General features: G+C 39.4%; 1 protein-coding gene across 2 annotated transcripts in view; it reads left to right on the top strand.

Annotated features, from left to right (window-relative positions):
- The window catches only part of col27a1b (collagen, type XXVII, alpha 1b), a 73,094-nt gene that overhangs the window by 16,203 nt on the left and 29,743 nt on the right, over positions 1–27,148 (top strand). For both annotated transcript variants that reach the window (XM_085181296.1, XM_085181297.1), the window contains 24 exons: positions 1,306–1,359; positions 3,534–3,587; positions 3,693–3,746; positions 8,826–8,870; positions 11,680–11,733; positions 13,008–13,052; positions 13,865–13,918; positions 14,513–14,557; positions 17,731–17,784; positions 18,696–18,740; positions 19,002–19,055; positions 19,971–20,015; positions 20,221–20,274; positions 20,680–20,733; positions 21,756–21,809; positions 22,897–22,950; positions 23,026–23,079; positions 23,169–23,213; positions 24,170–24,223; positions 24,452–24,496; positions 24,661–24,714; positions 25,519–25,572; positions 25,781–25,834; positions 27,077–27,130. In XM_085181296.1, the coding sequence (XP_085037422.1) occupies positions 1,306–1,359; positions 3,534–3,587; positions 3,693–3,746; positions 8,826–8,870; positions 11,680–11,733; positions 13,008–13,052; positions 13,865–13,918; positions 14,513–14,557; positions 17,731–17,784; positions 18,696–18,740; positions 19,002–19,055; positions 19,971–20,015; positions 20,221–20,274; positions 20,680–20,733; positions 21,756–21,809; positions 22,897–22,950; positions 23,026–23,079; positions 23,169–23,213; positions 24,170–24,223; positions 24,452–24,496; positions 24,661–24,714; positions 25,519–25,572; positions 25,781–25,834; positions 27,077–27,130 (1,233 nt within the window). The remainder of the gene's footprint in view (positions 1–1,305; positions 1,360–3,533; positions 3,588–3,692; positions 3,747–8,825; positions 8,871–11,679; positions 11,734–13,007; positions 13,053–13,864; positions 13,919–14,512; positions 14,558–17,730; positions 17,785–18,695; positions 18,741–19,001; positions 19,056–19,970; positions 20,016–20,220; positions 20,275–20,679; positions 20,734–21,755; positions 21,810–22,896; positions 22,951–23,025; positions 23,080–23,168; positions 23,214–24,169; positions 24,224–24,451; positions 24,497–24,660; positions 24,715–25,518; positions 25,573–25,780; positions 25,835–27,076; positions 27,131–27,148) is intronic.

Below are 27,148 nucleotides of genomic sequence, written 5' to 3'. Positions count from 1 at the left end.
CCTGTAAAAACCTTGCCCCACATCATAAACCTGGTCACAGCGCTGGCACATAGGTACCCTTCATCTGCAGACCTCAGGTGTGTTTGTGTGCTTCTATATCTTATTAATATTCATTATCTTGCGGTTATGTGCTGGTGGTCTCTAAATGACCACTTGTCAGGGCTCATTTTAATAATTAATAATGTGAAGGCACTTTGACAAATGTATACATTCTACTTATTATTCTTTTCCCTGCTGGGATATCACCCAAACAGCTTGTCATCATTATTAGGCCTCCTTACCTTATGTACTGTGAGAATGTAATTTGTAATACACTATCATGACCTGTCTTTTTCTCAGTTTCTCTTCCCTTCTTCCTATCTGAAGCTAATGACTTCCATACGTTTTAATATTGAGCTGAAAGGCAGAATGGTCTGACTAGAAGAGAAGGAGGAAATCTGTAGATGAGCTTCTGTTAAGTGTCTCCATATGTCCAGCAGCAAGCGTCTGCTTGGGGAGAGGTCTGGCCTGTTTGAGGGGAACTGTCCGGGCTGTGGACTCTCCACAGTGTGATAATACAGCACGATAAATAACAGAGACAGAAACTGGCTGGATCACTCAACCGTACACTTACACCTTTTGGCCCCTGTCTATTTTACTCAGAGTAATTCAATCCCTCACTTTCACCTCCAGCTTGGGGGGGAAAATGTGTCTCTTCACAACTCATGGAAACTCTTTACAACTCAAAGAACTGGTTGAAGTTACAGTAGCTTCCTGTTCAGGGCCTTTTCAACATGTTTCATTGCTTTCAACTTTGCCGGAGAAGATTTTCCAATGCTCAGCATTTCATCCCCACTCCGCACAAGGTGTGGTGCAGATGAACCGAAGACTCTTCGCTTGAAAGCCTCAGGAAGTCGTGGCTTTAATTTTCCAAACATTCTCTTTTTGCAGACTGCTTGAATTTTTAATAAGTTCAACTTGAAAAATAAAACTCCCCTGCTTTGTAGGAGATGGCGCATTTGATAAAATATTTGGCAGAGATAGGTCTTAATACTCTACAGTTTGTGGCACAAAGTTACCACGCAATATGATGTGGGACTGCCGAAAACAGTGGAAAAGTGTAAAGGTGAGAAAAATCACATCCATATCTGGACAAGCAGGCACAGGGCACCCATACTCAAGCAGAGAGGACCTCGTGTCTCACAACACATTGAAATTGTGAACTGCACATCTGTGAATAGCACACATGTAGGACTCTTTTGCTGCTTCTTTAATGACTACATTTCCTCTGTGTCATCTTTCATCACACGAATCTCTGTTTTTTAGGGTCCTCCTGGCCCCCATGGAAATCCTGGTCGTCCTGGACTGCCTGGAAGGAAGGTACATCTACATTTTAAATAGTGACCATGACTTATGCTAGAAGATTATTCATGTTAGTCTATCTAATAAAAAACATTAAAAGAGTAAGACTTTTTGATTTAATTCCTCTGCTCTGGGTGTCATGTTTCCATCCACCACATTGAACGTTGGCACTGTTGTTTCATTTTTATACAAGCTACACTTTTGGCACCAACAATTACATTGTTAATAGCTAATAAACAATATTGGACTGAGACAGAAGGTTTTACAAAAAATGATATTTACAACTATTGAAGTGTACCGTGCTGTATTAGTCGGATGAGAAACTTGAGTGTTTTTGAGTATTTGGTGTGACCATCAGTTGGCCTTGCTAGCGCTGAATAAAGTATAATTATCCTTCGGCAAAACTGTAACGTGAACCCCTCAGGGATACAAGTACTTGCAGTCAGGCAGGATAGTATAATTAAACTGAAATGAAATGAATGGCAAAACTTTTTATGATGCATAAAACATTTCCTTCATTCTCCATATTCTAACTGAGGATATTTCTTTCTTTTTTCTTAGTCATCCAATGCTTGTTTGGGATTTTACTTAGTTTGCATGTCTGAGGTCAGATCCTGTTGGCTCCTTCTGCTACTTTGAAAAGCCATTTGTTTCCCTTCAAAAGAGAACAGCAGTTTTAAGTTTCTCTGTCTCAATCATTTGCATGTACTTGACAGCAGCCTGCTCTTCAGCTGATTTCAATTGTCAGCACAGAGGGTTGCTTAGCTCCACAATATGTCAGGCTGCTATCATAAAAGGATCTCCTTGTTTGACTTTGTCGGAATAAAACGGAAATTGCCCATTCTTCACGTCTGTACCTAATCCATTTGAATGCATTCAATTACAGCGTTTTCCAAAGCATAACTCATATCTTGGTTTGGCCTGCTATAACTGTGAGAAAAAAAAAGTCCTATTATATTTTTGTTTGGTCTTATTTTGTAAATATGTGTTACCTGAGCTGGCTCATTTTGACTCATTTGCACACAACCGTCAAACAGCAGACTGTCTGATTTGGCCCCGTTTGCTGCACTTAGAAAAACCGAGCCAGTCAAATGAAAGCACGCTATGCTGTTTTTTTTTGTTTGTTTGTATATTTAGATGTAATTATGATAAATTGAAGCAAAAATATTTTCACTTACTCGCTACTCTAAGTACCTGACCATTAGGCTTAAAAAATGAAAAGGAAGGAATAGAAAATGGATAAATCAGCAGAAGGTGCTTATGAGGTCTTGAGCTTGCAGAAGTTATTAACTAATTCCACATCTTTTTCCAACACTTAAACCCTTCAGATAATCTAGTTCAAGGAGAGTGAAAAGACAGTTTGTATATGCGTGTTGCTCCCTGCACTATAAAGAAATCAGTCTGGAGAAACTGCAAGAGGTTATTCAGTGCCAAGTGGTAACTGACACAAATATGCAAGTTTAAATGGGCCGATATACTGTGAAGGGGGGAATTATCCAGTACAAAAAATCTGTTCTTTTAAAACTATGCATGACTTTCCATCTATGCTCAAATGCTAATGTGCTGTTGCTATTTGCTATAAGAAGTTTACCTCCTTTGAAAACAGGCTTTGGTTGCAAGCTGCAATGGGCATCATAAAACAGGATGATTTATTTCCACACTTTCCACACTTGGAGTCAAATGTAATGTGTTACAGCATTTGCAATCACCTCTTTGATTATAGCCGTACCGTTTGGGTGCTTTATCACATCACACGATTACCACTATCATAACCACTAACACAGGAAATGCTATACTGTGCTTCCACTTGGACATGTTTGCACAAATTACATGGCAGTTCTTTCACTATTAAAATTGAACACTGAATGCTGACCCAGACCGCACTGACAGGATTCCCACTGCCCGAAAAGGGAGAAGAATGTACACACAGTCACTCCCCATTACTTCTCCCTAGCTTGGTGTAAACTGAGTCACAGGAGGGCATAAATGGACTGCACGGTTGCGTAAATACAACCACCAATAAGTTTAATGAACTTGTTACTCTTTGATTATATAAGTCTGAAAATAAAATTCAAAGTTCTCTGCACCTTGTGAGGATCAGTGTTGAAATGTGTGCAATAAAAAGCTCTGGCAGACTAGAACATGTTGTACTCGTCATGAAAAATGAATGCTTTCTCTTTTTTATGTTCTAGGGACAAAAAGGAGATCCTGGACTGTCCCCTGGTCAACCTCCAAAAGGACAAAAAGTACACACATTATCACATTTCCTTCCTTAAATCTGTTGGATTATCCGCAGACATAGGCATGTGAATATGTCGATAAACTGAATGTGTCCTCATTTGCCATTTTAGGGAGAACCTGGTGTCACGGGCCCCCCTGGGCTGCCTGGCCAAGACGGACGAAAGGTAAAACGGCTGCTTTGGCTCACAAACTGAAACTGTATGTATTTGTTTGTAAATCTGCCAGGAAGTAATTAATTGCCATCACAGTTTGCTGATTCTCTTATGTATGAAAGTTCATATTCTTGGTTTCTGTCCATTCTTTCTCCTTTCTGACAGTGTTTTCACACATAAATCACACACATCAAGAATGACTGACTCAGTCCTGTATAACGAGGATCCGTAAATCAAATGAACGCTCTTTAGCTCTCTTGCCTTTGAAGGTGGAATCTGTCGGTCTGTGTGGGGCTTTCAGCCAAACATGAATGTTTGAGTTCTTGTTTGGAAAACAGCCTAACATAATGCAGAAGTCAAGGAGCACACCTGTGTTCTAGCTCCCCACTGGCTTGGAAAATGAAATATTTGAATACTAGGCCTGTTACATCATCTGTGTCGCAGGCCTAAAATATAATGAAGGCATGTGAGGGGAAAATAAAGATTGCCGGGTGAAAAGTTTTACACGGTTTCCTCGGTTGTTATGTCATTCACTCTGGAGAGCAGTACTTCTAAAAAAGTAGGACAACTTATGAATGTGGGTTAGCGCTGTGATCTGGTCTTGTTCGCAATCAGCATTATTTAACGTTCTTTGGATACCACTGCGCTGAGTTATCCTGACAGAGAGTGACGGTTAGCAGAGTGTTTTCTCAGTGGCCTTGTTCATTTTATCTTTGGCCTTTTCCCGAGCCCCTCACAGTAATTGCACATCTCAAGTGGTCTGGCACTTGTCGGGATTTCTTACTATGCATGGTGTAAAAATAAAATGGTAAATCTGATCGTACTTTTGCATAGAATTTGTTTTACAATAATAGTTTTACATAACTGCAGCACTGTAGGAATGAAGCCTGTCTACGTGACTTCTAGCTAAGTCTTTTCATTGAGTTTCTTAATATTAAGAAAAACGTCGTATGTCACTAGCCTCACCCTTTAATGGTTAAAGAGCCTGAAATCTTTGGAAATGTGTCAATGAGAAATGTTGATTAGGTTTGGAGGTTGTCTTTGCCAGGGTTTCACCTAATTCTTAATTCCTAACAACTGCAGCTAATGTTAGAAAAAATGTTTACTTGCCTTCTGCAGCTATGGCTCATTCCAGTAAACAGCAGACCTCACAGACACTTCTTCCCCCTAATTTCCATAGCTTCCTCCAGATTCAGTAAGAATAAATCTCAGAAGCTGCCCAGAAACACTGTAGGACCCATAGACTGAAATCCAGATGTATGATATTCATATGGAGTTTTTCAAGGAGGCGACCTGCACTGCCTACTTAGCAGCAGTGAATCTAAATAAAGAATTGAATTAATATGGTGTTGAAATAGTTTGAAGTGTTTACAGGTTACACACTGATTTCAGTCTGGATAAAATGAGACAGAAGAAAGGAAACTTGGCAGAGAGCGTTGGAGATGAGTTACCTGATGGGCTGCTGCAGCAGTAAACAAAGTCATAAAAGCTTATGGAAGAAAATCCACAGACAAAGCTTCTTTTAAATTGCACTTGACAGTATATGATCACACTGCTCCTCTTGTGGGCAGCTCTCAAATTTATACTCTGGTGAAGATAGAAAGAAGTAAAAGCTATATCGGTACAGTAAAAGGTCAGAGAAAGGTCAGGAATCGGATGCCTGAAGAATGCTAATTAAAAAAGGCTGTTACACAATCTGAGAAACCCCTTGTAAGCAACTTTTGTTCTCATTGAGACGCATGCACATACACACAGCCGTGTTCTCACTTGGGACCCAATAATATGAGTGCAATAATGCTTTGGCGGGAGCGCCAGCAGTTTGTTATGCAATCAGACAGGGCTGACTGTGAAAAACCATCTGGTGTGCTCAGTTTCCCTCAATTCAGTTTAGTAGTAGGGAAGGCTCCAACTGGAAAAAAAAAAAGGAAGGCCTCTCCTCGTCTTCTGAGTCATGGAACATGGAGTCATGGGAAAAGCTGATATTCTTTCAGCTGAGTTATGGTAATTGTGGATCTTTGGTAGGCTAAAAGCAGCATCCTTGCGGAGGTTAAATAGCTGTAACAGATCCTCTGTTCTTGTTCTGGTTATAAGTTCAGGTGAGATTCCGGTAACACAAGTTCACGTTAAACTTAAAAGGCCCGTGTCTGTGCAAGAAACTGCTGACAGCCCTAAAAAGTATTAAAATGCAGTTTGTATCCAGCTAATAAAAACAAAGCAATCAGCTTGGCTCCCCTGAAGGCCACGAGACACCTCATTGCTTGCAGCTGTTCTTGACTTTTTTTTTTATTATACAAAGTAAGGCAAAACTCCCCATAGTGCACTTTTGTATTACAATTACGCTAAAATTCCATCACCTGCCTCTGATGAACCTCGAGGGTTGTTCCTTTGTCTGTCTAACCAGCCTGTAAAGCTATGACCTGTCACCGCTTCATGGCCGTTTTCGCTGAGTTTTCTGCTCAGTCCCTTGGCTTTCTGCCAGAAACAGCCTTTCTCGCTGTGGGAAATGTGTAAAGATGTAATGGGAAGGTTGCCTCGGAGTCAACCAGTGGTCTGTAAAATAAGAAGAGACTCGTGCATGTGTGTGTCAAATCAAAACTCTGCAAAGAGTACTACCGATTCTGAACCTGTGTTCCATTTACACAGCTAGCTCTGATGATGGCACACTGCAACAACACTCAAACTTTTTATTAGGTGTGCACTCCTCCACATTTTTTCCTTCCTGCTCTGCAGCTCCGTATAAAAATATTCTCTTACCTTTATTTGCTGATTTGTCCAAGAAAGAAGCCCAAGGCTTGCCAGGTGGGATTAGGCTTTTTGTTATAATAAAATTAAAAATCTATGGAAAGAACAATGTATTTTTTGTCTGCCAAGTACAATCTGTTACTTAGTCTTCACGCAGCGGAGACGGTGCTGCTGCTTCGCTTCGCCTGTTGGCTGTAGGGTTGATCTGGTGTGAATTACACTAATTAAAACTGTTTGCTCTTCGTGAACAAGAAGAACTAATGAAAATAATGATACCTTGCCATCTTTTTTTCTCGCACAATGGATTCTGCCATTTCGTGTCACACAATGGATTTACAGAGAGAGCGGTCCAATTTTTGTTTAGCCCACATACGACACGCATGCACAGATTTCTTTTCCCTATTTTTACTGTACTCGGCTGTATTGGCTGTGCTGGAAAGCCCAGACACATTCTTTTGTTCTTTTGTGGCTGCATTGCTTTGGCTCCAGCAGGAGACTCATCTACCCTCGAAAATCCTATCAATTATTTCCATCTCTCAGCACTGTGTGGCTTGTCTGCAGATATATAGACAAATAATCAGGAGTTTCACAAAACGTGAATATAACAGTGTCTGAGAGAATTATTGTGGCCGATTGGCTGACGTCTGGCTTTGATCTGTGCAGAAAATATGAATCTCAGAAAGACAGTTGTCCTTGAAAGCGTGCTTATTTCTTTGTGAGGACCTTTTGAACTAAGACACAATCACAGAGTGCTGGTAAAAGTCAGCTCATGAATGTTCATGAACGAAACTTCAATGCATTACTTTGTCTGCTTGTTTAAAGGATGAGTTCTTACATCACGATGACATAATAAACTTTAGTTTTGTTTAATTGGTTTGTAGCTGTGGGATAGCTCACATTTCTAAGATGTTGCACAAGGCTTTTCTTATTTATTTATTTTTTTCATTTTTTATCAGTTCAAGATGTCAACCTGCCAGCCAGATTTTACTTATCGGCTCCGTGGCTGTCAGTCTCAATCTTTCTCAGCCTTTTAACCCAGACTCATGCTGTCCATTAATACTTAATATCTTTGGACAGCCAATCATTACGGAAAAAAAAACCAGACAAACCAAACAAATAATTTAAAAAAAAACACTTTACTTTAAATTCTAACGAAGACTCTTTTTCCAAAAACACAGAAGACAGCAGATCTGTCTTTTTTTGCACAAAAACAAAACAGAATGTCAGCACAAAAAAGTCAAATTACAACTTTAATATGTGCCCAGCTGCATTATTTTTTTATCGAGTGGCACGTTCCTTCACCAAGGCCAGCATGAACTAAGTAAAGAAACCTTTAAAGTTGACCCTTTACATCGATACTACCACATACCTCAGAGGATGTTTGTGTAGGGAGAATTTTGATATCCCTTTTTACACTCTGGTGTTTGGTTCGGGAGCGCTTTGCATTGATCTCTTGATGTCGACTTTATTTACTGTACACACAGCTACTAATTTTTTAGCCTCTGTCTGACTGTGGTTTATTTGTGCTGCTGCTGTCAGGCCAAAACAGCTTGTGGCTAATGACTTTACACTTCAGATAATAAACTTTTTCTCGCCCCAGAGATGACTTCATGTCTTTATTTATTGCCGCAGATCTTGATTGTGAAAAGATTAATATATTTTGTAGCCAGCTGGCAAGCTCATTTAAGATCACAGGGCATGAAGGTGACCATTAATTACCCTTTTGGGTTTTACGCATTACTGCCTAATTGGTTTATTGGTTTAATTAATGCAAGATGATACTGAATTGTTTTGTCAGAGTGCGGCAGTGGCAATGATTAGACTAACCCAAAGCCAAGTAGCTGTGCCACAACAATAAATAAAATGTCATTGTTCTTGTGTAGAAATGGTAAAGAAATGCCTTATTCAGGGTTCACCGGGCAGTACCGCTGATAAGTGGTTTATTAGTTTCACATTTATTACGTTTGCCTGTGCTGTGGAGCCTTTTAAGCTAAGCCTTCCAGGTTTTTATGAAGTCATTTTATTGAACTTTTTTATAGGAAAACAAAGTCAAATTTTCTCGAAGGCAGCTGGAAACTCCTAGCATAATTTAAACCCCTGCAAAGTTAACTGAAGAACTCTTGAACGCAAGGTGATAAAAAGAAAAGAAAAAATTTATTGAATTTGACAAGTGACCATTTAACTTTTTCCCTTCCAAGATAAACAGTCTTTTTGCTCCAAGGGACTTAACACTGAACTTCCTTGTGGAATTGTGACTGGAATATTATATGGCACAATCATTTTACTTAGTATTAATTATTAGTATTAACTTTTAACTTGTTGCTTTTTTTTGTGTTTTTTTGTCAACAGGGACAAAAAGGATATCCTGGTCCTGCTGGTCTCCCGGGTGAACCTGTGAGTATTTTTTTACAGGAGCATGGTAACAGTTTAATGTCATGTACTGAGAAAAGGTTCGGTTTTCTTAGCCGTCACACATGGTTTACATGGAGGAGCCCGTTTGATCTTTCAGAATGAAACAGGAGCCTGGTTTTTGATCATAGTGTCAATATCCAAATAAAGAAGATGGTGTCTGTTATTGTGATGTGAAAAAAGAAAGATTTTCACAGGACAGCATCCTGTGAAAAACTAAATACAAACCATGACCCAGTAGCTTGTAGAAGCACCTATAGCTGCAATATTTTGAAGTAATGATCTTCTATATCACTTAATCAGTCACTTATTTTCTTGTGGAGGGATTTTGGCCAAGCTTGGCTGTCAGATAGCTGTCTCAGTTTTGACTCATGAATGTTTTGGTATACAGAGGAGTTCATAGTTGACTCAAACACTGCAAAGCGCCCAGGTCCTGTGGCTCTAAAACAGAACCAAACCATTACTCCTCCTCCACTATGTTTGACAGCAGGGGTGAGGCATTTGTGTTGATTTACTGTGTTTGATTTTCACCATATATAACGCTCTGCATTGACACATCTCCACTTTGGTTTCATCTGCCTAAAAGTCTTTGTTCTAGATGTCTTGATTTAGATTTGACAGTGCATTTTTGTGATCATTTCTGCTTTTATAAAAAATATGCTTTTATTAAAATATATAATTTTCTAGTAGGGATGTACTGTACTTATTTTTTTTTTAAAGAGGTCCATAGAGCCTGTTAAAGGGAGACACGGAGGCTTAACCTATTAACTTAGTACTGGTTTAAATTCAAAGTCAATTTTTTCAAATATTGATTTTAGTTAAACTGATATATAAAAATTTTTCAGAGTCTAGTTCATTTACTTTTATACTTGTGACATTTATCATAGCATTTCTATAATATATTTTTTGTCATGTATAATATAAAAAATGTTTCTGTCTGATGGCTGCAGCGTGTGTTAGCTGTTTGCCACAGCATGTTTACTTACCAAGTAAAAGAGCCAAGAGTCTACAGAGACAGTTCCCATAACGCTTAAGCATTTCTTTCCATTTATAGTAACAAAACAGGAGAAAGGGAGAGTGACAAAGGAAAAATACTAGTAAAAGAGACACACACGGGTTCATTAAAAAAAAAATAGCAGTGATTACTTTACACATGGTAACTGGAGATGTTAGATATTAGTCATTTGGGAATCTTTGCAGGGAAATAGTGGGAGTTTTTTGGCAGAGGTGCAAGTAGGCTAAATAGTTTGAAGACTCTAGATCATTCCCCTCCCTAGTCCTTTCCCATCTTCATGAGTCTAAAACCTGGGAAATATCTCTTAGAAGACTGCATCCTGTCACAATAAAGGGGAAAAGGGTTTAAAGTTCATTTTTTTTCAAGCACTATTTTCAGATAATGTAAACTGTGTCAAACGTTAAGCTGATAGTGAAATAGTTAACTATATATTTGTCTTAAAACACTTGTAAATGATATGTTTTCATAAATGCAACACGCGAATGTGTTTACATGCATATTTTTATTAGCTAGAAATTTTCACCAACTGCTTATTGACTTATTACTTCCACCTGGAGGTTAACTAAGTGTGGACAATGGGAAGAGTGAGGATTGTAAGAACTAAATATTTTTTTATGTATTGCCCTCTGGAGTTAAGAATGTGTGTAGCATCACTTCTATGGCTGTGTACATGTGCTGTGTGTGTGTGGGTGCAATATTTGTAAATAAATTGTAATTAAATATGCCATTTGATAAAGCTTAGTAATTGTGGGAAAATGTCTTGCTCTTCCTTAGCTCAACACTTATTATTTTATCTTAACCCTCTGTTGTGCAATATTTCTTACTTACCAATGGTGTCTGCTTTATTTCGCACCTGTACAGTCTAATGCAAACCAATTAACGGTTATGCTTTAAAGGGCACCTTTTGAATCTCTGTAATGCACTTTTTGCAGTTTCTGCCATCGAGGAGTTAATTATAGCTTTAGCTCTGATGTTCTGGTTAGTGATGGCATTTTACTGGACTGCAGTATATTCTAGAGTGTGTGTAATATTAAGAGGGGGCTTCTACAGTGACTGCTGTTTCTCTGATTATGGTTTTTAAGACATTATCCTTCTAGCCTGTCTTAACATATTAATCCAGTTTTCCCGGGAATCTGAAAATGCAGAAACCTCAGTTTTAAATGAATATGGTTAGCTTTAGGAATAGTGTATGAAGGGCCTGTAATTTGCATTCCTTCATTAAGTAATGTAGTAATTTTCTTTTCCCATATTTACAGAATTAAATGTTAATCTCTGATTGATGTATTTCATTTGGTTTCACCACAATGAAGGGATGACGCATGCATTATACAGTGTGTCGATAAGGATAAACATACCAATGCAGAGCTGTGCTCACAGAAGTCTTAACAGCATGCAAGCCTGACCACATTATAAAAGCACTTACTGTTGGATTAATTGAGTGGTTAGAGTGGCAATGTCTGTAGTGGCGCCTCTTTCCTTAGGCAACTCGACTAAACAATAGGACTCTATTGAAAAGCTCGGAGGTTTTGAATTCCTCTATAGGACCAACTGACTGTTGTTTATTACGGCATAAATATGTCTGCTTACAGTTTTAATTACTCTGTTTCCTAAGTTTCTAGGACTGCAATCAGCGAGGCTGCAGCAGAAATCATTTGTGCACAAAAGAGGCCCTTATTCTAGGAATATTTCCTTTCCTCATCCTCTTTTCCTTCCTTTTCCTGCTTTTTAGTCTCTCGCATTCTTCTAGCACGTATTTCTCTACTGTCTCTGTCTCCACAGGGCGAGCGGGGAGATGATGGAAGCCCTGGGGCAAAAGGCTATCCTGGCAGGCAGGTGCAGTAAATCTAGAGTTGTGGCACTGGTTGAGCAGGGATACACACACACACACACACACACATACATACACACATAGACACACAGACACACGTGGAAATAAAACAATAAATGGAGGCCGGCACATCTTTTCTATTGTGAATTCAACTTTTTGAAAAATTAGGGCTGATTTGGGACTTTTGAACAAATCAAATTTCATCTTGTAATTTTTACTTGCTGTCAGAATGATGAATATACTGAGAACTAAAGGGGAGCATTGAATTCTTATGTTTTCTTAAGCAAGGAAATAATAATAATAATAATATGTAATAATACTGGATGGTGGCAAAACTATAAAAAAATCTCCGCCACCGGCGCCTCAACAAAAAAACCTAATTTGGTAAATCAGAATGAAAAGTGTGTAGCTGCTGATTGAAAAGAAAAATTACCTGTGGTGGAATTTCAGCGATGGACGCCCCTGGTCTTGTGAGAAAATAAAATGTCAAAAGGGTTTCTATCGTAAGCGATACCCTGAAGAAAGAAAAGGTAATAAAAGTGTGACTAATGCCACATGTCCCCAGGTACACACACACACGCACACGCACACAATAAAAGCTTCTTCTGTCCTTTAAAACTCTGAGCATTATCCCTTGCTTCACTTCTAGGAGTAGTCTAACTAAAGAAGTCAAAGCTGGGAAGTATTAGAGTTTCTCCACGTTAGAAATCTATTTTATCTCAGCTTTAAACTCCAAAAACAACTGGTTGGCTATTCCCTCATTTACAACCCTTGAATGTTTAAGATAACTTAGTGTTCAGGCACAGGTCTCTGTGTTTGCCTCTGTGCTTTACTGCACTGACTATGCCAAAACTCTGATCCCCTATATGAACTTAGAGATGTGTGGTGGATTAGGTTTTAGCACCCCCTACCATCTGTAGGCTGGGAATCAGGAGGGCTATATGTTTATGTCAAGACTTTACAATTTGCTGTTGGGAGCTCTCCTGAGCAGAAAGTTGATCTTTATAGTTGCAGAGTCATGTTCTGTGCCGGTGCATTAGACGACAGTGTTTCTGGGAAACAGATGTGAATGCTGCTGAAGCATTAACACTGCAAATGTCAGGGTTTATGCTAAACAGAATTTTAAAGAGGATACAAAATTAAATATCCAAAAGGTGGATGCTAATTGTTAAATAGACTAGTCAGCCGATTTAAATATATAAATTTACTTGTATGGCACCTCAGATGAATGCAGCTGTTTGTAACTACTGAAATATGTTTTTTAATCTATTACAATTAGGGCTTTCCTGGGCCTGCAGGAAAAATGGGGATAAAAGGGGTGAGGGTAAGTAGATGTTGCAGTTCTTCTTGGTGGTGGTGTTGGGATGTGTGTTTTTGTAAGACTCTCTATGGTACTTTGCAAGTCTTTTGTCATTTCTTCATGTTTCCTGCTTTTGTCATGCTCCCTCATGTAGCAGCTACTGATGGCCACAGGGGAGAGCTGCGTGTTTCTTCTCTGTTGGACCTTCGCTTTCCTTAAATGAGCTGTGAAAATCATGCTAATTTAATTACCTAACCAGTGTGGTTATATAAAACAGCCAGTGTCATAAACACCGCTCATCTTTCCCCGATAATGTGACGATAATGATAACAGATGGTTTTCTTCATATATTTAAAGTATGTTAGACTCAATACAGTTTTTAGTAATGCTAGCCAGAGATCATAAAACTTTATAGCTGTGCTGCATAATGCATCCAGATGTAAGCTTCTCATTTCATGTCATTGTTATTTCTACTTTTCCACTGAGCAGGTTTGGCACGAAGATCTCCAGAGATCCCTGATGTGAGGGTATGTGCCCTTGGACTACATCGTGGAAGCCAGCACCATGCAGTCCATGGGCATATACACTTGCTTCAAGGTTTGGCTCTTCGAGACCACTCAACTGTAACAAAAACCTTGCAGAGCATTGTTGCAGATGGACCCATCACAGCTGAAGGCTTTATAAAGATTTTTAGACACGTGTCAGTGTTATTGACAGTCCTACACAATGCCCAGCATCTTTGCTCAGTCTCATTATGTCCCCTTATCCACCTTTTGCTTTTCCATCTATCTTCGCCTTATCTGTTCCTTTACTCCATCTTTTATTTATCTCTCCAGGGTCACATTGGCATCCCTGGGCTTTTTGGCTTTCCTGGTCCTGATGGCGAGAGAGTGAGTATTAGAGGCTTTGAGAGAGAATACCCACTGGGCTGCATTATGTCCCAAAAATGATGAAATGGAAATGAGACCCAGATTAGATTTACTTGAATAAAACAAGGGCATTAGATCAAAACACTAAGACCTATCCATTACTCTTGAGTAAAAACAATGAATGCACAATTTTGTATCCAATAAGTTGAGCTTCAAATGTCTTATCTGATGAAATAACCTCATCTCAAGATCCATTTTATAGCTCTTCTGTTTATCAGAAGTTCAGATTTCAACTTTCTCCTGAACACTTCTGAGGATCATGATGTAATAATATAGCAAACTACAGAACAGCTGTTAAATGGACCCTTTGAGATTGTTTTGTCATCTGCTGATACCAAGCTGAAGGATGGAATTTGAATATTTTATCCCTTCCCCCCCACAGTTGGTAAAATTTCAAGAGCAGAAATGGTGTTTTCTGCTTTCAGTCAATAATTTTGTTCTTGTGAGGAGCATCAAAACTACACACCGCCCGATAGATTGAGTCTTATCGCTGAATGTTGGCCAGGTTTTGAAATGATGTACTCTTCTTCTTATCCATTTCTTTCCTGTTCCTAGGGAATTCCTGGTGTTCATGGGAAGAAGGGCAAGATGGGTAGGCCGGTAAAGTTTTCTCTCAACATACTTCTCAGTTATTAATGTAGCCTTATGGCAATGACAGTGTTTGTGATCTATGGGACCTTACTGCAGTGCAGAGCTACTATAAAGCCCATTAAATGACCATTACTCTGACAGAGACTTCAGTTCAGTGTGAAACCCCTCCTGGCCTTACTCGTAAATACATATATGAGGCAAAAAAGCTCAGCCTACTACAGTCTAAGAGGAAGCATAGATTCCTTTAGTACATATCAGAAGATTATAATCATATTCCCACTAGAGATGGACCGATCCGATATTACGTATCGGTATCGGTCCGATACTGACCCAAATTACTGGATCGGATATCGGTGAGAAATAAAAAATGTAATCCGATCCATTAAATATCAAAAAAGCACCTCACAAAACTTGCGACACGGCGTAACTCGGCTCATAACCGTAGCACGTAGCAGCAGTATGCATCACGTGATAGAGCAGCTGTGTGTATTTGTAGCCTTGCTAGCAAACCAGCATTTCATCTCCGAGGAAGTTATCCCAGAGAGAAGTAAAGCAAGTGTGTAAGTTCATCTCTGAATGTTTGTAAAGCGTTCCCACGTTAAGCTTAACAACCGAGATATGGAGCGACTGCCTCTCTCTCTCTCCCTCTCCTGCTGCTGCTTCAATCGTGAAACTGCTTAATGATCAGCTGATCGGCTTTTCTGTCGCGAGTCCGTCTCTCTTGTTTGTTTTTGGCCCACTTCTCACCAGAAAGAGGAAACCAGCGGCTGAACAACAGCAGCACGTTTAAGCTTGATATGCTGTTGTTAGAATTTATTTAATATTACTTTCTACACCAGGATCCTTTTCTAGCAGCTGACCGCTGGTAACTGTGCAGGGGCGGATCTAGCAAAGTGTAGCCAGGGGGGGCCGATAGGGCATGAACAGGCAAAAGGGGGCACAAAGACATACTTTTCTTTCTTATTCTCATTTAAAATGTCTAGCTTTTAATAAATAATTATCTGACTCTTACACCCAAAGTTTTAATCTGATGTAAAATATATAGAAGTCCATTACTGTATATAGTAACTGTTAAGTCTAATATAGTAAGCTATACTACTTTTTCCTTCGGGAAGATACCATCCGTGCAGTCTGCAATTCTGTTGAAGAAAGATGTTGAATCTATTTAATTATTCTTGAAAAATAATTTATTTTTGTGCATTTTCACCCTGCATCAAATTAATTTTGATTACATCGATTAAGCATCATGAGGTGGAGGGTGGTTCCCTTTTTTTTTTTTGCTGGGAGTTTGCAACCCTATTAGTATAGTACTCATACCAGAATAGGGAGGATGGAGCAGGTTTAAGTTTATTAGATTGATCAGTATTGCTGAACTATGAAATATTTTGGGCGCAGTGTATTTTTTACATACAGGTTTAACAGAATAGCATTAGTGTTGTTATTTATTTAAACTTGAGTATAAACTTATACAAAATGCAGCAAGATATTAAAAAATTTTATTGATTAAAAAACACACTATATCGGATTCGTATCGGTATCGGCAGATATCCAAATTTATGATATCGGTATCGGTATCGGACATAAAAAAGTGGTATCGTGCCATCTCTAATTCCCACTAAGCTTATTGCTAGTTTAATGTTAAAAAAAATGCTATCTGTCTATAAATCTCATGATCAGTGCAATTAATTTTCTCTGACTGAAGTTGATTAGGAAACTTTCTGTGTTAAACAGTGTGCTTATTACTGTCCTTGTATTGCGTTAGACTGATAGGCTAATATAATGTGTCAGTTGTGGGTTTGGCCCTCTGGAAGCTCTACCCACAGACGAGAGAGGTCTATCGTCATTGGCGCCTGGAAGCGAATTTCCCGTCCTTCCAAGCTTACATGGAAAATACTAATACTGCACATAACCACTTGTATGAATCACATATTTTTCGCAAGCTTAGTCCGGTTGAACATGATTTTTCAGTCTTGTTATGCTGCAATGGTCAGCGACACATGCCAAGGCCTAAGAGTAAGCCCTTCATTGCCAAGTCATGAGCAAGCCATTTCTCTTCCTCTGTGGTGAAAAGTGAGGTCAGTTTGTGTAAGAAGTTTTTTTTTTTTGTTTTCCATCCTGACTCAGCAGCAGTGCAACAGAACCAGACAAGCAAAAGAGCTGGCACATTCTATCAAATGGGAATATGTGTGATGGAAATTGTCTTTTTGAATTCAGATTTTGAATGACATCGCACTGCTCACATTTTCTTGTGTCACCCATACAGATAGAATGACTGGCTAGAATTTGCACATAGCTTTGAGAAGAGACGTTCATTGGACAGATCCTATAATTAAATCCTCACTGAGATTTACTGTCGGCACGAGAAAAAAAGAGTTGCATGTGTTTCTGATCAAAACTGAGAGAGTTATTGACAGTTTGGGAGCAGCAAACTTTTCCATGTTTCTTGTTTTTGCACCAATTACTGTTTATTTCTTGATCCAATTTTCTAAAAAAGGAATGATTGTTTGCCACACAAGCAGCCCTATCTTTGTCATCTGTTTAAGACTCAAGCCCTTTTTGATCTTTCCCTCTGTAGACACAATAAAAGAGACCTCGCCGCAGTTCTGCCATTTATCATTCCCCTAACCCTAACACTCACCTTCTATAGGCAAGTACTGAGGTGTAATGTGCAGCGGGTTGCATGTTGACCTTGGCATACTGACAAGCACACGATGAGCGTGTGGCCTCTTGGCTGCATCACTCCTCTTGTTCTGCCTCTATAATGGAATTACAAGCGCCAAGCGAAAAAAAGAGCACAGTCAGCAATTCCTGGGCCAAGCAGCTTTATTCAGCCATTTAGGCGCGTCCTGGGGGTTTGGTTCGCGGGCTGCTGAGCAATCCCTGCCAGCGCGTGCACACACAGACACTCGTCGCTTGGAAACAGTCAGCCATGGAATTTCCTGCCGTTCTCTGGGGAATGAAACTGCTGGGAGCACATCTGATAACTTGGCCTTACTCTGCAAACTTCCGTTTTGGAAAAACACTTTGTTTATCCCCTGTGTTTGCTGTAATAACTTAACTGAGATCCCGTGTGATATCTAAATGCATTCAACATCAAAATGGGCATTTTGAGAGAATGAATATAATAAAGACTCTCTCTCTCTCTACGGTTACATGACGATGCTGTATCTTTGTGTGCTCAGGGCTTTCTTGGTGACGTTGGAGAGAGGGGACCACCTGGCCCTGATGGGAACCCAGTAAGTGAAAAGATGTGGATTCCTGCACGATTTACTCATGATTGGTGCAATCCATTTCCTCCCATTTGTCCCTGAAGTCCACAATGTTACACCTGACAGAGATTTAATCGGATTTCACATAACGATCACACTGCAGTGTCATTTAGAAGATTACATACAAAATGCTGTAGTGCAACAAACAGGTGCAATTCATACAAAGTTTAATGTAGCACTTAAATTAAAAAAATAGTCTACATCAAGTAACCTAGAGGGATATTTCTGAAAAAGTTTTTAACACAGTCAAAACTTAAAGCGGGAACATTTTATACTTACTCAGGACTGACCATGAGTCAGATCTTGGCGTTCTCCCTCACTCATCATTATCCATACTGATATGAGGGCACCATCAGCAGTTTCACTCGCCACTCATCTTTCTTTAGCTTGACCCTCACCACTTGTGATTGACTGGGTCAGTGTTAGATTGTGATTGGCTGACCTCTGAGAGTGTCCCCCTGGCTTCATTTCCTCTCTCTCCAGAGAGAAGAGGGGATGTTCCATTTGGCTAAATCCATCTCCTTTCATTCATAAAGAAAGAAAGGAAGCGACAGGAAGGCCACACTGGGCTGTGTGTCATCCATCTCTGTATTGGATGCGTGGCTTGGAGAGGATGTAGGCATAGCATGTGGCTGTGGGCTAGATCATTTGGGCAACAATCTGCTCTGTGTGTCAAGTGCCAAGTCGCTTACTCAGTGCTAAACTGAGATAGAGTGGAGGAAAACATTTTCTCCGGATAAGGAAAATACTAATCAACAAAACAAATATAGAAACATGCCGCATTCAATCGCATCTCGTACTGACAGCTCTATGCTCCTGAGTGTGCATATGTTGTATCTCTTCTCTCTCTTGTTCTTTCTCCTCTCCATTCCTCCTAGGGTGAGCTGGGAGCTCCTGGCCCATGTGGAGTCCCTGGTCTTATTGTGAGTGTTGTGCAATCCTTGTAACTGATTTCATAAAGTTAAATTTTGTGGTTTATGCACTTTGATTCCTTGTCTGTTGCTCTCTGCTTTTTCATTTTTCTTCCTCCTAAAATTAGTTCGAAACAACATTTTTTGTGGAGTATTATTCATTTTCTTTCTTTATGAGCATCTGCTATGAATTTAAAACAACACTTGTTTTGCTATTAACCAAAATGCCTCCAAAGGACATTGTTTTAAGGCTGTTGGTGTGATTGTTTGCAGGGAGACATGGGCCCTGTTGGCATTATGGGATTACCTGGACCACCAGGACTCAAGGTAAATGTTCCAGTTTCACTGTTTTGCCTCGGTCTGTTTTTGAGATTTTTAACTATAAGTTGTATGCATTTTGGTATTTTAGTGATTGGCCTTCAAAACGTCCTCCAGTAGAGGCTAAGCTTACATTGGTCAGACATGGTTAGTCTTGGGATTAATTATGCTACAGAATAGATGTTCCTCAAGCGGCAATCTCTGGGCTGAAAATGAAGCCAAATGGAAGTGCCAAAAATCTCCATTTCTACTAACAGCCAAAAGGGAGTCAGTCCACAGAGATGTATGTAAATGATGGACTTAGCCACCATAACACCAGTTGGTTTTGGATTGTATTTTGAATCCTCAGTGTTAGTGTTTTGGTCATTACTGCTTTAGCTTTGTGGAGCCAGAAACAACCCTGTTTAGTCAAGGGTATCGGGTTGTTTTAAGTTAGCTGACACTAGCAATCTAGGTTAGCAAGTTGCATACATAAGCTCTACCAGTTCAAGACACAGACACCCATTAATACAGACTAATAAAATAGCAGCCTTAGTGTCGGGGGAAGCCTCGAGTGACCATTAAAGGAACTGGTGGTCAATCCCGATACACTACCATATCAGAAAGGCAAACTAAACTGCATTGGAAAGCATACAGCCTCAATCCAAAACAGTTTTCCCTGTGTAGCTGTGTACGTGTCTGTTTGTTGCACTTGTGCCATTTATGAATACAGCTTGCTAACTACGTTTGCTTGCTTTTACTTACTTAGCATTTTCCACTCTTAGCTAATGTGGTAACATTTAGCACCAAAAAATAACTTGGTGACTGTTGTTGAGGCTTCAGAGCACAGAGACACACTTATCTTTCAGGTCTGGCTGTGTCCATCTTTAATACACCCTTTTGAACAGGGAAACATGACAGCGCTTTTTTTTCTTTGCTTCTAAGGGAGTACCTGGAAATACAGGGGAACAAGGACTGAAAGGTGATAAGGTGATCTGCATATGTCTTTCTCAAACTACTACCTTTCTCTACAAAAGCATGGTTAATGTGACAAATCACAAAATTGTATCTCTCTCCTGAGAAAGCTAACATTTAAGGCAAAGCTATAAAGCATGTGCTAATCATAGCTCCTTGTTGATAGATTTTTTCTTTTATTAGTATTCACATTATTTTTTATGTTTATTTCTGTTTCCAGGGGGATGTTGGTCTGCCAGGAGAGCCGGGAGAATGTGGATTCCAAGGGGACAAGGTAGGTGTATTTTTGTTTGTGCTCAGGTGATGGCGCAGATCATCCATTAATAAGATTATGGATTTAATGGCTGGCTTCTCGTAAATGCATCTGTTTGGGTCCGTGTCAGATTCCCCTCAGCAAGATGATTCACTCCAGATTGCTACCAATTAGACCAGCACAGAGTGTGTCATCTTTGCAACCATCTGTGCATGGATTAACGGGACTTGTTGTAAAGTCTCTTGTACTGCTCTCTTAAAGGGAAGTACAAACCATTTACTATAGCCGTGTACCAGGTTTAGGCACTAAAAGGTAAACAGTCTTTCACAAATGCCTCCAATGTACCAAATAGGCTTTGCACAGTACTTTTTGTTTTGATGCATTTGATGCCCCTTTTTGTCTTGTTAACTGGCATTTATGTTACAGGGCAGCCGTGGCTCACGTGGCTTGCCCGGTCCTTGTGGAAAACCTGGACCACAGGTATTTTACCTTCCACATGCTTACTGATTTACAGCTATCCATTGTAGATAGTTTCATGCAGGGAAACTCCATTCAGTATAGTTGAAACCTCATTTAGTTAACATCTACCTGGATTGCAGTAATGCCGCCCCCAGAGCCAGTGCAGTGAATTGGAATTTCTTTGATTAAAATGACTTAATTAGTGATGTTGCAGTGATCTCTAGATTGAACATTATAACTTTATTTAGAAATAACAGATATTTCTTTTCTCAAGCAAGAAAAACGTTTGCTTTGCCTGCTTTGCAATTAAATTATGATGTGAAGGCAGTTTCTCCTTTTTAAACTCCGGATGAGAATTTTGTTCTGAAAGCATAGTGGTGCACTCAAAGGATCCAGTGAGTCTTAAGATGCTCTCAAGAAAAAAAGGCTGGTCTTCCTGAAGAAAGATGAGCAGAAATCTTCAAACGTATACAAAAGCAAACTTTATGCCCTTATGTGTGTGTGAGAATTTTGGTCTAATCAGGCACATATAGCTCAACTCTTCAAAGAGTAGCGCACAGGCAAATTCCCAGTGTGAACGCTCTCCGAGCTTTGGCACTTATGCAATCTAAAAGTTTCCTTAATGTTTTCAGTGCTCTCTGATCTGATTTGAGGTTCTTGCATAGAAAACTAAGCCTCATGCTTGCTTGATCTACTATGTGATTTATGCATCTTTCAGCAATGATAACAGCCATTCCAAGCAGCTAAACTCATTCTTCATATCAGGATCTTATCTGATTTCCCCTTGTTTGAGGGATTTGTTGTCTGGTGCAATGAAAATTAAATTTCCTTTATTCTGCATTGACGTAACCTTGAATTGCATAACATGTTTACAGGTGCTAAAGGGCACGTTTATTATAACTGAAAAAAAATTAAGATTGTTTCATTAAAATGCCACATTATGTTGGTTCCACAATCTAGTAAATCTGCAAATTTTAGCTTTGTTGTTGTTGTTTTTACATTTTTAATTCTAATCTTGGTGATAATTGTGTGACATTTTTAAGGGCAAACCTGGTGAGAAGGGCCCTGTTGGTTTACCTGGTCCTCCTGGCCTAGAGGTAGGGATTATGATACATATAGATTATAGTCGCATTCAAACATTTTATCTAAATACAGGAGTTTGAAAAGGTCCTGAGCCAAACCTCATTTCTTTATATTTGCTAGGAAAAGGGGTGCAGTGATTTACCGAAACCTGCAAACATAAAAATACACTCAAAAATGGTGTTGAAAGTCAATGTTTTGTATGACCACCTACTCTTTAACACAGCCTGAACTCTCTTGGCCAAGCTTTCTTCTAAATCCTTTAAGTAGCCTTCGGGGATAGTTCTCCAGGCTTCTTGAAGGACATTCAAAGCTCTTCTTTGAATGCTGGCTGCCTTTTGTTCCATTCTCAAGTTTTCAGCTAGTAGCTCTTTGGGAATCAACTTTTTGACCTTTTAGAAACGGGTGTGAATTATGTATTTTTGCAACAGACTGATGGCAACAAAGTGGCTGAAGATAAAATTTAGAATTTGTTCTTGCTAAGTTGCTAAACACAACAATGGTTCATCTCTTGAGTTAGGTGTTTCATAGGTCAGTGTTAAGTCACTTAACAAATAAAAACAGTCCTCTGAAAATGGTCAGGTATAAGAATTGGACTGAAAATGAGCAAAAAAGCAGCCAATGTCCACAGAAAACTCTAAAAAGTCTTCAGTAAGCCTGGCTAACTATTGATAAATGGACTGGTTCTTGTGGAGTATTTTTCCACACAAGCACTCAAAGTGCCTTACACAATATGCTTCATTCACACACATTGATATAAGTTTTCTTTCTATGTATAAGTGCTTTCAATCTAACATTCACACTTGGAGAGAAACTTGGGGTTCAGGATCTTGCCCGAGGATATTTTAGCCTGCAGACAAGAGCAACCAGAGGTCAAATCACTAACCTTCCAATTAGTAGATGACCTGCTCTACCTCCCGAGCTTTAGCTTTCTCATGACAACTCAGGAATTGCACAATGCTTCCTGGAAACAAAATCTGAAGAAATGAGGAGTTGCTCAAGACCTTTGCTCAGTGCTGTTTATCATTTTAACAGTTTAGAGTAGCATAAACCATTCTACCATATGGTGATATAACTGGGGTTCATTTCTTGTTATTTCTGCAGGGCTTTCCAGGTGACATTGGCCCACCAGGACAAAATGGCCCTGAAGGTCCCAAGGTTAGTAGAACCACATCAGCTCAATTAGAACCACAGAAATTAAGTGAACCCTGAACCTCAGTGTCTCATTAATAGGGAAAACAAGGAACAAGAGGTTTGCCAGGTCCAACAGGAACTTCAGGACTTCAGGTGTGGTTAAATGTAAAAGTTCATTTAAGCTGAAATAAATGTTTCTTTACGTAATGTTGACTTTTTTTTATTTGTTTTTTTTTGGTCAGGGTGATGAGGGACCAGTTGGGCCAGCTGGACCCGCTGGACCCGAGGTGAGTACAACCTAAGACCAGACACAACAATAACAAAGTTGTCATTTAAAACCTCAACACTTACTACGCTCATGTGTCTCTGCCTAAATTAGCATTGGAGGAGTAACTTTGACCAATTATGGATAGTAAGTCCTTTGGCTGACCGATCTCCTATTGTTTTCCAGATGTTTTCAAAGACTTCCTATTGGACACTCTGTACTCATATTACCAGATTGGTCAGCAAATTGCTGCCCTCCCGTCTATCATAAAAAAAACGCGAAAGCAAACAGAGTGTCGTAAACAAAAGAAATTCTTTAAAAAGTATCTAATGATTGAGTCATTTTTTAAGATGAATGCACAAGAAAGATAATTATAAAGATAATTAGATAATTTATTAAATCTATTTAAGAGTGGAGTCAAACAAGTTCCCGTTATTGTTTGTTTATCAATTGACTTCAACAGATGTAGATTTTTTATATCTGAATTGTGACCATTGTTGATAAAGATGCTATTCAAGCCAAATGTGACTTTATAAAAGACGAATAGGATGACTTTGAACTGCTCCACAGTATGAAAAAGTCCACAGTGACCGTCTCTGTCCAAAAATGTGTTTGTTTGGAGTCATCCCAGGCTAAACAATAGAGAAGCCTTTTTCCAAAAAATCTATTTTTGCAGTGGTAGACTTCAGTCTGCCATCTCCCAAAAGTATAACCCACAAGTGAATATGAAAATACAAACACAAATGACCCAAAGAGTTTTGTGAGTAATAATAAGCCTTTGATGCTAGAAATACCTCTTTATTTTTTGAATCATTAGCTGTCTTAAAGGGGTGTCTTTGTTTTGGCATCAAATGTTGGTTTGTTTTGTGTCGCAGCCTCTTGAGGGAAGCAACACCTTTATACTGGAGATACAGAGTTTATTGTTTGTTGTGTGGAGCTTCAGTACACTTCTCTCTGTCATTTCTGCTTTCTGTTCAGGGCAGGCCGGGGAGGCAGGGATTCCCTGGACTGACGGGCACAGATGGACTCAAGGTCAGACTTAATTGTCATACGTTCACAGACGAACCGCTGTCACCCATAACTGAACACTCTCTCCCTGGTTTTCTTTTATGATAATGTATCATCTGAATATGTATAAATTAGATGTTAATTCCCTGCTACCACAGGGGAACTGGCCTCTAAGCACATTTCAACTGAATTGCGCTAAAAACGAAAGGCATGAATAAGTTTGTGATATGCTAATTGGCTGCTTTGCTGTAGGGTGAGACCGGGATAACTGGTGAGGTCGGAAAGCTTGGCGAGAGGGTAAAGGCTTTTCTCCCTCTTTTTTGCTCGTTTCTGTTTGATGCTCACAGTGTGTGTCTGTTTTGTCAGTGCCCCAGAGCTGTGCAGCCTATTATGAGAATTACAAGTTCATGAGACTAAGAGAAATAAGACACAGTTAAGACAGCATGTTTTCTCTCCCTCAGGGACTGCCTGGTTTTATTGGGCCTGTCGGAGAGATGGGTATCGCGGGAGAAAAGGTTAGCGCGGTCTAAATGTGTCATTCTTTGCTACTGTCACAATTTGTAGTCTCGTTTTGACCTTTTTGAAATCTTTTCTGTAGTGCTGTATGAAGTGTGCCAGTAAATGCACAAAAATATATTGAACACAATTTTTCAAATAAGTTCTCATGCAAGTAAAATTGCTGTCTTGTGGTTGTACGCGTGCACCAGCCGATCACCAGTTATAGTTTGAGTACAATTTGTAATATTTTTCATGTTTCTGTATAAATATGACTTAATTCATCATCAGATATTAACACAAGTCCCAAAAGTAGATGAATTCAACTGAGATAAACATATAAAATTAAATTATTATCAATTTATTTTTTGATGGAAATGATCCAATCATGCATTGACCTTTGACTAGCCACATCTAATCAGCTCTCAGTGAGTCCAACTGAACTTGGAATAAATAAAGTTCATATAAATAAATAAATAGTAATGAAGTTTAATCTGCTCAACTGAATGATAGTTTTAAAGATGTTCCAGAAATATTGCACTCATAAGAACTGGATGTACAACCTAAAAAAGTGATCCCACCTGCAATGACCGTTGCCCACATGGAGACATTAAAATTTGCTGAAAGCTACTTAAATGTGCAAATTTGCTAACTTTCTCCATATAATGTAATTGTACATTTCTGTTAAAACAAAAGCAACAATTTGAGAGCATTACTTTATCATGTTGTTACTGGGTGTAATTAAATGTTTTGACATATATTTGACTGTTGGATTGGTTGCAGTCCTACTTGTGTTTCCCTAATCGTGGCTTTTGGTACTTCAGGGTGATCGAGGGAACACGGGCGTCCCCGGGCCACCAGGTGAACAGGGGCCGATGGTAAGGAGTAAGTCTGGACCCCATCTCTCATACCAGGGGGCATTCTGTTGTAAAGGGTTGGGGTGTGATAACAGATTAGATTTATCATGCAATAATTATCTAATAAATAGATAATATATGGCCACCAAGGTTTTGTCACATCTGAGGACTTATTTATCTTTCTTTGAAAGATTGTATAGATATCATTCAAGTAACGTTGTTTCATCAGGGTCACCCTGGAATACCTGGTGAGATGGGGCCACCTGGACTGCAAGGGATTCCAGTAAGTTTATCATTATTACTATCTGTATCATAGCTGTACAGAAGGCAAACTGTCTTGGTGTGTATTGGTGTGTATGGTGTGGCTATACTAACCTATTGTGCCATCTACACTAACAGACCTTATCTAATCTTTAAAAACGGTGCCTGTATGCAGTCTCAGATTGCACTTCTCACCGCACCCAACTACACTGGTGCTATGTTGCATTTCTCTTGCTTCTGTAGAGATACTTTCAATTTAGTTTTATTTATAAACTGAGATTTCCTAGAAGATGAAAAAAACGAACCTTACAATATTAGAGAGAGAGAACTCCAACGATCAGGCGATCTTATATGAATAAGTGCCTGGCAACAGTGGGAAGGAAAAACTCCCGTACAACAGGAAGACATCTCTGGTAGAACCAGGCTCAGGGCAGTACTGTACTGCAACCGTTTGGGGGGTAAGGAGAAAGTGAAGATCAAAATAGAGAGTTTAGGCCTAAACACAAATTACAGGAAAGAGCAGACAAAAGCTAGTTTTATGCAGCAGTGGCATGCAAATGCATCAAGAGTAAAAAGAGGGGAGTGGAGAAAAAAATGCTCAGTGCATTATGGAAAGTCCCCCAACAGCCTGATCTGATAGCATCTTCACAAGATGGTTTAGAGTGACCTGATCTAGCACTAATTATAAGCTTTATTGAAAATAAAGTTCTTAAGCAGAATTTTAAATGTAGATTCCAAACTCGGAGCTGGTTCCACAGGAAAGAGGCCCAAAAGCTGAAGACTGCCTCCTGCAGTGGCTACTTTCGGCTGCTGCCGTGTCACAAAGGGTTGCCACAGAAGGTATTTCCACATGTTTGATTTGGCAGTTTTTCACCGGATGCCCTTCCCGACGCAACCCCAAAGGGCAGCTAAAGTTTCTGCCTCTTATTCTTTTTTTTCGCGTTATTTTTTTATAGATTGATTTTCAAAAAGACAAAATGCTGATGGACACTTTGGGACAAACTACAAAACAAGAAGACACAGTGTTGATACAGAGATTAGAAGAGATGTACGTGGCGTTGTGTGTGGTGTGAGAATGTGCTTTTTGGTTTAGTTTGACATCAATGTGATAGAAAAAAAGTCACCCAGTAATAGTTTAATTTGATTATATGGTGTTGTGTTTTTTAGCAGCCTTTGATGGTTGACAACATATCAAAAAAAGTGAGGTAGTTGCATCTAAGTCTCCATTTTCAAACTCAAAGAATATTTTTTCATACACATGCAGGGGCCTCCAGGTTCCCGGGGATCTGTTGGTATCAGAGGACCCAAAGGCAGGAGGGTAAGCAAATGGAAGCTA

The sequence above is a fragment of the Neolamprologus multifasciatus genome, chromosome 12, assembly GCF_963576455.1.
Source record: "Neolamprologus multifasciatus chromosome 12, fNeoMul1.2, whole genome shotgun sequence".
Taxonomy (NCBI): Eukaryota; Metazoa; Chordata; class Actinopteri; order Cichliformes; family Cichlidae; genus Neolamprologus; species Neolamprologus multifasciatus.
The sequence above is the reverse complement of the archived record's forward strand: the minus strand, read 5'-3'. Positions and strand labels throughout refer to the sequence as shown.